Consider the following 12,917-nt stretch of genomic DNA (forward strand, 5'->3'; position numbering starts at 1 on the left):
GAAGCAGGCAATGGAAAACCATTTTAGAAAATCTTGCCAAGAAAATCACAGGGACTTGTCCAAGTAATGATCTTGGACTTGAAGGCACAATAAACAAACATATATTATAGTTATTTTTGTTCTACTTTTATATCATTATTAAATCAACCATTAAGACTCCTTTATACTAAATAGCAGATGAATTATGTTTCTTTTTTTCTAAACTAGATTAAATACTATTATTTATACTCTATTGCACATTATGATGAAAAGTCCTACAAAAATCATACTAATAAAGGAGAACATTTGTAGCTCAGGGGTCTCTGAGCTTGCTTGTTTTCTTGTAGACTGATGATGTTACCTACTTCGTTTTCTTGCAGCACTGATGTTACCTAATTTGGGAATGAAACTTCTGCAGGCAAACAAGATTTGAGAGCATCAAAGACCCCTAAAGAAATCATATTTCTATTCAATTCAGATTGATTTATTGCAGTTAAAGAGTGATATAATGCTAGCTATATTTGATCCACCAGGAAGTACAGATAGTCCTCAACTTAACAACCATTCACTTAGTAACTGATTGAAGTTACAACAGCATTGAAAAAACTGACATATGCCCATTTTTCATACTTATGACTGTGGTAGCATCCCTGTGATCATGTGAGGTTGTGTGTTTACTTTTTGTGACTTTTTGACAAGCAAAATCAATGAGGAAGCCAATTTAGTTAACAACTGTGTTATTAACTTAACACCTTCCATGTTTTATTTAACATGTGTGGTAAGAAAGTTTGTAAAATGGGGCAAAATTCACTTCACAACTGTTTCTGTTTAGCAACAGAAATTTTGGGTTCAACTGTGGTTGTAAGTTGAGGACTACCTATATATAAAAATGTGTTGATTTGCAGTACAAGTTCTAAACATGATGTAGGAGGGAAGGCTGAGCCTGAGGGAAGGGTTAAGTGCACCATCAGTCTCAAGTTGCTTCGCTATCACAAAATATTTAAGTCCAGTCCAGCTTGAATTCCATTGACTCTTATCTACTGCCAGTTTGCTTTGATTGTTAGTAGTCCAGATTCTTGTAGAGCATGTTAACATCCAATAAACCTGTAGTCATTTCAACCACCTTGCCTTCTGATTTCTTGCACCTGACACATAATGACTTAAGCAGATTGGAATCATATCAGTACTGATTTTAATTAAATAAATATGGGAAATTGATTATTATGTGAAATTGGTTCAAATTGAGCTAGGATAAGTCATTTTATGTTTTTTTTTAAAAAACCTCATGGATCACAACAAATAAGTTGGTTACAATAAAGCAATAGCACATTAAGTTAAAATTGGAAGGTAGTAACAAAAAAAAGAAAGGAAGAAAATTACTTCCTGAATTATTGAAAAGTGATATAAAAGAATCTCCAAGCAGAAATGAATGGTGCTGACAGCATATTTCCCCCAAAATGTGAACTTTTGTCGGTCTGAATATTTTATAAACCATTAATAGGCTATGAAAGCAAGGCTTTGAAAAGTACTTACTGCCTGTAGTAAAGGCCTCACTCAATCTGTCGGCCAATTATGTAGCTGGGTATTGTAAACGATTTAATTAGAATCTGTGCTGGTGTTAATTAGGTGAGCAGTAGGCATGGTTTGATTTATAAATGAATGCCGAGGTTTTCTTGCTTTTGATCAGATGACTCCATAATAATTCATCAATCTGTCTGTTTAAATTATACTGGAGGGACAGGGTGGAAAAAATATTGGGCAAAGGATTTTTATATATATAAAACTACTATATACTTGAACTGCGCCGGCTATGATTGGACTTAAGCATAGTACATAAAATCATATGTTACAACGTCTTACCAGTTAATGAATATTCCAGCTTTAACCACAACACAAGAGCACACAACAGATATAAACTTAATGTAAACCACTCCAACCTTGATTACAGGAAGTACGGTTTCAGTGTGGTCAATGTCTGGAACTCACTACCTGATTCTATTGTCACCTGCTCAAACCCCCACTCTTTTACCTCAAACTAACCTCTATTGACCTCACCCCATTCCTAAGAGGTTTGTAAGAGGCATGCATAAGTGCACAATCGTGCCTACTGTCCCTGTCCTGTTGTACCCAATTATTAGTTCCTATTTCTTATATATAAACGTATGTTTATTCTTATTTCTATTATATTGTAAGCATATGATAAAATAAATAAATAAATAAGTATGTATGTATATTCTTTCCACTTAGCCTAAACATTATTGTAATTTGTGTTCATTTGCTACTCCATCAAATAAGTTTTTTCTTCTAAAAATCTATAATATAATACTGAGTCCCTGATTGTTTCTAAAAACTGAAAGATTTACTGTATTTAATTTCCAGTCATTTTTGCAAAGGATTCATTAAACTTTCAGTGTTGCCTGATTAAAAAAAATACTTCTAACAGCTGTAAAGTTCTACTTTCATAGTTTTTATGTAATCACATTTATATTATATAGTTTTACAACATCCTTTATTACATTGTGGTTTTCATAGCCTTCATCATTTCAGTGATAATTCTAAATTCAAGTTATTTTTCTTCAGCTTACAGGCTAGACTGTTTATATTATTTTCATTCTGTGCTAATTAAAGAGATCTGCTTGTAAAGATAAAATGGAAGAAATAAGCCTGTTGCCTTGATCTCTTAGAGAAAAAGTAGGATATAAATAAAGTTTGCAATAAATAGATAGCATCTCAAAACAAACACATGGACAAAGAAGAGATATCACTCACTCACTCACTCATACACACACAAATAAATACACTTGTGAAACTAAATGTATATATACAATACAAGGTTTAAAAAAATTAACATGCCCACATATATAGCCCAAGCAGGCAGTTTTGAAATAAAAAAGCCCTTCTATCAATCTTAACTTGTTCATTATGCTTTCCCATTTCTCAACAAAGGTGAAATGGCACAATTGATATTCTGTTTGCTTGGCATAAAGTGACTGGTTAAATACCTGGTAGATTTTGTTTTTACAACTTTTCTTTCCCTGAATACCTAGGTTTACTTTTGGGATTTAAAAGTAGCAAGGGGTGCATTATTTTACAATTTTTCCAGATTTGAGTTATTTGAGAGCTGAGGAAGAAACCTTTCTATGAATTCCAGTGAATGATTGCTTTTATTTGAGTAAAATCTGATTACAATCTTCTCTACCATCTCTATGAATTGGTTCAAGGAAGACTGTTTAATGTTAATCACTATATGACAGTATTTTTCCATAGCTTCTCTTTTGTTTTCCAAGCAGCACAATGAAAATATTTTTATAACATTTAATAGTACAGACAGTTCTTTTTGCATCTGTAACCTATATGCTTCTATTTTACTAAGTTGATTTTTTAAACCTTTACAGACTTAATCTGGCATAGATCATCAAATGATGCTGCCCCTTTATGTATCTTAAACTTAAAGTTCAACATAATTTTAACAGATGAACAAAATATTATTAAATCCAGACAAGGAGCAGGCATGCTGTAACCAGCCAACCTAGAGAAAGTCTTAACAATTTTGCAAAGATCAGTTGGCACAAAATCAAGAATCTTCCAGCATGCGGTACCATTATTACATATAATGACTTGTAGTTTCAATTCATACCAGTCACAGTTCTAATATAATTTCCACTTATATTCCAAAATATATGCTATTGATTTTTACATAGAGAAAAAGGAAAGAGTTTTGATTTTTTGTAGATGTTCTTCAATTTAACCTATACACAAATTGTTGATACTTGTTAGTCACATAACAAGATCCATTTAAAAAAAATCAACCATGTCAATGAGAAAAGGCAAATTCCTTCTTCGTGTTTATAATTATAGTGAAAATACAATCTTGACTGTCTGAGTCCATTAATTATATTTGGAACTATACAGTTCCAATGTGATAAGAACATTGTGATAAGGGCATTGTAGAGCTGAGTAAAATATCGAAAGAGGCCCTGAAATAATACTTGAAATATCTTTAAAATGTTCTAAAGAAAGGTATGACAGAGGACATAAAAAACACTTTGAGAGATCTTGTCCTATCATTCCCAAAGTCTTTGTCACTGAATTCAAATGATTGATACTAGAAAGTCTGTTGGTACTTTAAAATGTGATGATAATCATGGGCGATATTTGCAGTCTTGAAAAGTTTCAGATGTGGCCCCAGGCCCATTCAGAAATGACCACTAAATTCAAAATTTTAATTTTACACAGCAGCAATATAATAGAGACATGAGGAGAAATCATAATAACTACATTATATAAATTGAGTTAAATTGAATATTTGTCCTATCTTAACTTCCTTGCCCAAAAGATAAATTCAGACTTGAAAAAGTTGTTCACCTTTGGCTTATATTAAAGAAAATGTGCTAAAATTATATATCCTAAATCAGGGGTGTTAAACTGGCAGCCTATAGGTTGGCTGCATTACATGCCGGCCATGCTCACCCCAGCTCTGTGAAGGGAAAAAACGTTGCAAAACGTCACGACAGCAGTGTGACGCCACGGGTTTGATACCTGTGTCCTAAATCCACTAATGGTGATTTAGGAAAAATTGTTAAATGAATCTTTTATGTTTATTACAGTCAGAAATCAGATGCCCAATAAAAGTATATATTGGGAGAATGCATTTGGAAGGCAGCTAAATAGCAAAAGTGGCTGTTGATTGGTTGACATTGGAAAACAAAGTACTGTAAGCAGCCAAACAAATATGCTCATGAGTTGTTTAAGGGAAAAATCATTTGAATTAAAACAGTGTCTGCCTGCCTGCCTACAATGTGTGTCTAATTCTGCCTAAAAAATAAAGGTAGACTCTCAAAATATGTATTAGGTCTTATTTGTATGTGACTTTGATTCAAAACTTCTATTATCTTTTCCAGGTTTATCTATAACTAATATTAGCACTTTCTTTCTCAAGAGCTACTGCTGCAGCTTATGAAAGTCATATTTTCAGTCAAAATCTTGTGTTAGAATCTCTGACATGGAGCCTGCCCTAGTAGGTCAAACCTCCCTTGGTAGTCAATAGACTTCTACCTTGCGGCATTTTATATTAAAAAACACTTTAGTGAGTGTTTTTGGTTCATGAATAATAATAATGATATAAATTCCACTATTTGAAGTTTGCTAGTATTGTTTTGGCTTTCAAATTCAATTGCCTGGAAACTTTTATTAGAAAATTGTTACTGTCCCCTGAGATAATTTGAAATTTAATTCAATCATTCCAACTTTTAGGTGCATTTTTGTTCTACTGCTAATTAGAAAATTTTTATTTCCAATTTCATTAAAAACCAAATGAGACAAAATTGCACCCTGAAAGTGAGACAATTTATGGAGGTGAAAGTATTGGGGTGAATAGGAGGACCCGCTTACTATTTTGCTGTCACTTTGTTTAAATTGTATTTAAGTCATTTTTTCTTGATTTGATCAGCAGTAGTGAAGTTCCTCACAGTATCTCTCTTTTGGGGATGGCAATTCCTCACTATCATTACCATCATGAAATATCCTGCCACAATTCCAAAAGGCATTGCATGAAGAAATGGAGATTTCCACCAGTTCCAACAGGCAGGCAGGCAGGCAGGTAGGCAGGCAGGCAGAATTAAAACTTTCAGCAAAAATCATTCTTTAAAAGGTCTCTATCCCTATAATGCTTCATCAATTTATAGGTGGGTTTTTATTTAGTGAGATGTCTGGTGTTATTAATTACAAGGATAACATTAAATTGTCTATTCTAATTCATTGACCAGATTACCAGCCAGTCCATTTATCTATTAACTCATATACTTTTATCATATGGGGTGGGGGGATATTGCTGAGTGAAATGTCATTGTGGTGGGACTCCATCTCTAGTCCAATTTAGGTCTAAAACCCACATCGCCAAGTCTCCTGTGTTAGCAAGAATGATGTGGAAAGACAGAAGACATAGTTGGGAAATAGCTTTATTCACTGCATTCATTACAGTCCACTGAGTTTTTCTAAAAAGTTCTACTTTATTTACTATAATAATATCTTGTGCCACAATTTTATGATTTATTGAACAGATAACTTTGAGGATAGCAATTCCAAAGATCAGGAATGAAAAATCTAGGACAAAGAACCACATTTATTTATGTCAGCAGATTAAAGTTAACAAGCATTAAAAGTAAATTCTAGTATCATTAACTGGTGAGAAGAAAATAAATTTTCCCATCCCTATGATTACTATATTTTTTCTTATTCCTGACTTCTATTTTGATATCCAAACACTATTTTCTTTTTGCTTTGTAAAATTCTATGGTTCACAGGACTCTCAATTCTCTCTATGGTTCATGGGGCTCTCAAAATATTTTGTTTTAGTTATTATATTTTGACATTCTAACAATGCCTATTATACATAAAAATGAGAAGAAACCCCACAAAATAACTACAGAGGTTCAAAGAATTGAAGTCATCATTTGTCACAATTTCTACTGGTAGAAAATGAGCTGCATTTGTCTAGTGCCACAAAAGCAAGTGGGTTTTCTTTTTGTTTGCTTCCAACTTATGAAAAACGATTATGATATTTTTTGAATGATTTCAAGATAGCAGTAATGATTTTTTTCTCTTTTCTCCCATTCTTAGAAATTCCTTTGTAGATATTTTACGGGCTATTCTCTTGTCCTTGGAAGTTCTTATTGAAGATCAAGAGCTTCAGATAAATGGCTTCATTCTAATTATAGACTGGAGTAATTTTTCCTTCAAGCAAGCCTCCAAATTGACCCCTTCCATCCTCAGACTGGCCATTGAAGGGTTGCAGGTATGTAGCACAGAAGAAACTGTGATACCTTGAAGAATAACTTGGGTTTTCTTTCTTTTCTTTTTTTCCAGGAGCACTGTTGTCAAGCACAGAAACAATTAAAAAAATCAATAGAAAAATCATGTTGAAACTTGAGGCTTAATTAAGAAAATCAGATGTTTATTTGTTTCAGTGAAACCGTGAATCATTTTTAGCACAGGGCTGTACTGCATACTGCAGCAATTAGAAATGTTCAGAGATTTAAGATTTAATCCATGGGACTTCCGGGGGATTAATAATTTGCAGCATCTGTCAGACAAAATATATACCACACGTATACAGACTGTCTGCATATGTGTTGAATGGAGGATAAAATAAGTATCCAGAGACAGAGCTTAGCACCAGCCTGTATTATTATACATCCAAATGGCCTTTAAAAAAAATTTAAAACAAAAAATTCTCCAAACTATTAAAATCAGAGGTGGAGATGTTGCCCAGAAATATGTTTATACCCAGAAATAAATGAACAAACATCCTAGAATGCTGGAAGCAACATACATGGTTTGCTCTTAAATATTAGATTTTGTCAATAATAGCATTTGAATGACTGTGCTTTTTCAGCTGAAGGCAATTTAAGGGACACTAGGAAAAGAAATGCTGAATCCACAACCATTTTTTTCAGATCAGAAAAGTTTCCATCACTAAGTGCTTTGGGAATAGCCAACTATGGGGTTCTTCAGACTCTCTGAGCTTGGTGGTTTTCTTACAGACATTCCATTACCAAACTAGGCAACATGATCAGTCCTAGAAGGGAGTGGGGTTTGCTCTTATTTTTATATGCTAGAATATAAAATACTAGTATATAAAAATAAGAACATCTTGTATACTTTATATATACTGTATGTATACTGTCTGCTGCCAATCTTCCCTGCAATGCTATTCCCACTCCTTTAGGGATGTCTAATTCACCATACCATTCAGGGGAAGTCTCTAAATTATTGTATTTTAATAGCTAAACAATTTTGATCAATAGTCCTAAATAGCTGCAATTATCCAAAATTTGCTTAGTTCATCTAATAGTCATAAAAAGTGCTTAGTTTATCTAATATTAAAATACCATTAAGCTAAAGTCAAGCATGTATAAATGTTCTATCATTAATACACAGGTATAGATTTTTCAAATAAGAAGACTTTGGAATCTTTTATCTGTTACAGATGCTATTCAACTTATTTTTAATATTATATTTACTATGACTCTTCAGTAAAGTATATTATTCACTTTCTATATTGGATTTAATAAAGATTAAGGACCTCTCGCCTAGAAGTGTGAGTCTGCTGCCTGATGTTAATAATTATGTAATATTCAAAAAAGCTACACAGGATTTTCAAAGGCAAAAGTGAAATAATACTGGAATAATGGTTTCTCTTTTTCCCTAATGTACCATGTACATTTCCTTGTTGGGAGAAATGTTGTGTATATAATAGATTATAGTTATACTATAGTAACGTGTGTGTGTGTGTGTGTGTATGTGAACAATTGGGTCCCTCATTAGGCTGGATTCTTTCCAAAGAATGTTAAGTTGCAATCCCAAATTGATTAATAGGAAATAAGCACTTATATGCAGAAGGTTACTATTTGCCCCATCTTATTTAAGTCATTGGAAGTTTCCAATTGGCTGCTGTATATGCCTTACTCAACAGCAAGTATTGGTATAATTAATAATTTCAATTTTGGATTAACACATTTCCAGAATTAAAAATGTCAGTTATTCTGATTTTCTGTGTGTATAAAGCCTTTTTGTATGTGGGGCAGGAGAACATATAGCAATCCTATGCTGTCCATCCTATCATTTCCTGAAAGGACTGTTGATTTCAATTTAAATCTGCTGCACGTAAGCTCAGCCTTTGCAGTCTTAAAAACCAACGATTGAAGGATCGAAGAGTAAATTATACTTCTATTTGGTTTAAGGCTAATAGTAGTTTTGGAACCTTTTGTTTGGACAAAGGATTAAAAACCTTCGCTGTTCCCACAGTTCAACCATCAGCTATTAAAAGTAAAGCTTTCTTGAGATGAAGTAGTTGGTGTCATTTATATTTTGTTCAGAATCTGAATTGTGCAGACATGTTCTTTATGTAGCAATGTATTAAATAGTAATAAACTTCTTGTCAGGAACAGCATTTGAAAGAGATTTATTGTTGTTGGGTTTACCAAAGGCACAGGAAAATATGCATTGTTCTGCTTTTTATTGCTATACCTGACACACTCTCAGTATAACATCTCTGGGACAAGTGTTACTTTAGAATGCTTTGTTCCAGATGCTTGTCAACATCAACAGATTTGTTTTTAAAGTGTCAGAATCAGAAGGACATTGGAATGATGAGAAATTCTATGTTTTATTAAATGGTTTAAAAACTGCACATTAATCCTTATCATTTAAAATTGTAACTTTATAGATAGGGCTTCATGAACTCTTATAAGCTGAGAGAAGACATATATATCATTAGAAATATAGGTACTGCTGCCAATGAAACATGTAACAGACTATAAATATGGTTTTGCTGTACCAATCACTAGGATAATATTTTCTGATTTTCAAGCCATTATGTTTGTTTTGTTTGTTTCCCAAAACTTAATAGAATAGGCAAACCAAAATAATTGTGACAGGGCAGTGTTAGGTCAGGTCATTAAATTCCTGTATCAATCAGAAATATTACCCACTTTCTGGGGCATAAAATAACATTAATACTTTTATTACCTGACCAATCTGTTCTGCAATAATAAAGTCAGGTTATAAAAGTGTAGAAAAGGACAAGACAAGAGTGAAATAGAGACACCTATCAAAGTTGCATTCTGATACTGCTGGTAAAATCTTAAAATTTAAAATACTAAAGAGGAAAAAAAAAGAAGTTATCTAAGTATCCTTGGAAAGTGTATTCCATTAAATTGGACAATACTTTTGTCCAGGTCCTCTTTGCCCAACATTTTAATTTTGTGCAGTATTTTAAACTGCAGGAAAATGATCAGATGAAATAAGCAGTAGCAATAACCTTGAAGAACAGGAGGATGAGTCACAACAAAGACACGACCAGACAAGAAATTTGAGTCCAAGGCAGAAAGTAATTTGAGAAAGTATCTCAGAGCTAACTTCCAGTTCTCTGGAACATAAAGGATGGGAGTGAAGAATTGTGTTCAGATTTGCAAGATTATTTTACTGTAAGCTTATAATAAAACTAGTATTAGCATTCATAACTTTGGTTTCCTAATCTAATCTACCTTGAAGGGTTGACAGATATTGTTTATGATTACAGGGAATAAGGTATAATTTGCTTTTTTCCATAGCTTTTGTATTTGAGAGAAATGTGGTTGGAAGCAAACACATTCATTGTTCTTCCATGAACATTCCAAAAAAATATCCTTGCCTTTAGGACATTGGGGGTGGGGTGGCAGGTGGGATGGAGGATGGGATAAAAAGACCTGGGTATTTAGAAGCCCCAAACATTAGCTGAACAGAACCACTTTTTACTAAACATGGGAAGTATATATATGTATCAACATCTCAGAAGATGTTCTCCTAGTAAAGCACATTTCAAGGACCAAAGTGCCCTTTTTAAATCCACAAATCCAGACACATTCAAATGCATATACATATACATGCACACATTTCCTCAATTTTCAAATAAGTTCCATTACAATCAAATGGCATCCTTGGGTGCCACCCAATTCCTTTAGAATAAAGATAATTTTTCCTTATAGCATTATGGGCAAAGAAGGGGGTACTGGATAAAGCCTATACCTTTTTTTTGCTAACTCCTTACATAAATTTTGATTAATAAACACTATTATAAGTGCCAAACATTTCTGCCTTCCAGGCGTTGTATAAAATATTAAACAGAAATTGATGTTATTTTGCCAGATTTAGGTTTATCTAATCAACTTTCTTTGTACAGGAATGCAAACTGCCAAGTAGAAAATGTTCAGATGAAAACTAAACAAACTCCATTATAACTCTAGTAATACTTAAACCACATAAATTGAGAAAAAATGTATATAGCATTTTTGTGAATCATCAACAATGACATAGAGTCAATGGCATGCATAGTATTAATCTATTAATCTACTACTAGATCTCTCGTGTCTGTTTGCAACCTTCAACAGGACAAAATAGCACATCATAGGGCATCAATTTTTGAAACAACATACAGCAAATAGGCTCACTTACACAATGCATGCAAAGGCCCATGACTTCTGTGAGATTAAAATTTGATAAAGTTGTGTCTGCTTTAGTACTGCCATACTGCTGCGCCACTGCGATCAGCCATAGTCATGTGACCATCATTTCCAATGCTCCACTTGCCAAGTTTGAAAAACACTGACCTAAGGAGTGTAAAAATGCAATGTCTATTCTAATAGACCAGAATAGGCCTATGATAAAGATAAAGACTATGGTGAATGAATTAAGAAATATTAAGTAAGTGATGGGAAAAGAGTAAGACAGGGTTAAAGAAGGCTTGTGAGAATGTTTGGGCAAAATACTTTGTGCCTTGAATGGATATGTCATGCATTTGGAATAATTAGCTATTGATACCCTGCTTAAGGAAACAAATCCTTCAAAGAGAATTACATCACTTACTTATGAAAGTTGCTTGAGGAGGAGGACAACTGGAATTGGCACACATTTTTCATTGCCTTTTTACTGTGCTTACATAGCAATGCTTTTCAGAAATCCTCTATGGTTGTTCCTGGAATGGTGTAATTAATCAGCCTTTTAATATTTAGAGTGTTTAATGGTGTAGTGAAGAAGGAGGAATCAGTCTTGCTGAGGAAGAAAAATGGAAGAATGAAACAATAGTGTTTTTCTCTTTCACAGACTGTTTATATATGCATGAATATTGTCTCTCTGCCTGTGCAATTTATCTTCATTCACAAATATGTACTATCTGATGCTACTTTCAGAAATAGGTTATATTTTTCCTATAACTAATTATTGGGTAGCAACCACATTGTTTAGTTCTGATATTTATTGTAAATGAATAATGGCTTGCTTTATCATTGATTTACTGCGTATAGATTTGTTCGGAATCCCATGGGACATTTATTATGCATAATGTCATTCTCTTTGCTTTATTCTGTACACCTATAAGATTAGTTTGTGATATAAATACCATATTAATGTTTTTGTAATTTCTTTAATATATATTGCCAGTGGAGAGACTTGTTTAGAGGGAAATGTCACAATAATGTATACATTAAAAATGATATATAGTTTCCCACTTTCTAGCCTAGAGCCTTTATCACTAGACCAAACTGGCTCTTAAGTTATAATAGAAGTCTGTAATGTTGCAATCATTATATATATATATATATATATATATATATATATATATATATATATATATATATATATATATATATATATATTTTCAAGTTTTAGCGGGTACTTACATGTATGGCATTCAGCTTTGTTCGGGTATTTTCCCACGTCATTGTAGTTGTGCTTTTAAAGTTGTAGCAACGTTTTGGCAGAATCTCATCTGCCATCATCAGGCTTCTGTATAGTGTTCATCTGTGGGTCAGACTTTTACAGTGGTTTCAGATTTAAATTTGGGGCAGCCTATTGCTGTGCCAGAATGGTTTTTTCTTCATTCTGATTGGTTGGGAGTCTTGGTCAGTGTTTATTGGTCTTGGAGTTTGCTGTGTTCTGCTTGATTGGTGTTTCTAATATCTTCTGTCTGTTTTGTGGCTCTTTTTGTATCTTGATTGGCTGGCAACATGGTGTTCCTTTATTGGAGGCCTTTAGTGCAGCTTGGCTCTGGGTAAATGGACGGCTATCATTTGTTAGGAAGCTAGGTTTCATCTGGGTGCCTGGTTGGGGTGTGTTTGAGCTGGAGGTATCAGGGGGGATCTGTTTGTGCCCAGGTGCTTGTCTGGCTAGTGGTGTGGAGATTTTTTTGTTTGTGAGTGCAGGCTTCCAAATGATTGACATTCTGGTGGAATCATCTCTTCTATTCATGCTTTCTGGTCTTTTTTCAATCTCTATGGCTTCTCTGATGATTCTGTGGCTGGGGTTTTCTATAGTGGCTAGGGTTTTGGTGCCATTGAAGTTGATGCTATGACCTGTGGCTTCCATGTGTTGGACTAGTGAGGAAGTGTGTTCCAGCTTTTTGA

The 12,917-nt window shown here is 33.6% G+C and overlaps 1 protein-coding gene across 2 annotated transcripts in view; it reads left to right on the forward strand.

Moving 5' to 3' along the window:
- Nucleotides 1-12,917, forward strand: part of CLVS1 (clavesin 1) — a 50,571-nt gene that overhangs the window by 14,089 nt on the left and 23,565 nt on the right. For both annotated transcript variants that reach the window (XM_087961780.1, XM_026689372.2), the window contains one exon: nucleotides 6,598-6,772. In XM_087961780.1, the coding sequence (XP_087817906.1) occupies nucleotides 6,598-6,772 (175 nt within the window). The remainder of the gene's footprint in view (nucleotides 1-6,597; nucleotides 6,773-12,917) is intronic.

The sequence above is a fragment of the Notechis scutatus genome, chromosome 3 (genome assembly GCF_049901735.1).
Source record: "Notechis scutatus isolate UNSWTSFEM ecotype Mainland chromosome 3, rNotScu1.2, whole genome shotgun sequence".
NCBI lineage: Eukaryota > Metazoa > Chordata > Lepidosauria > Squamata > Elapidae > Notechis > Notechis scutatus.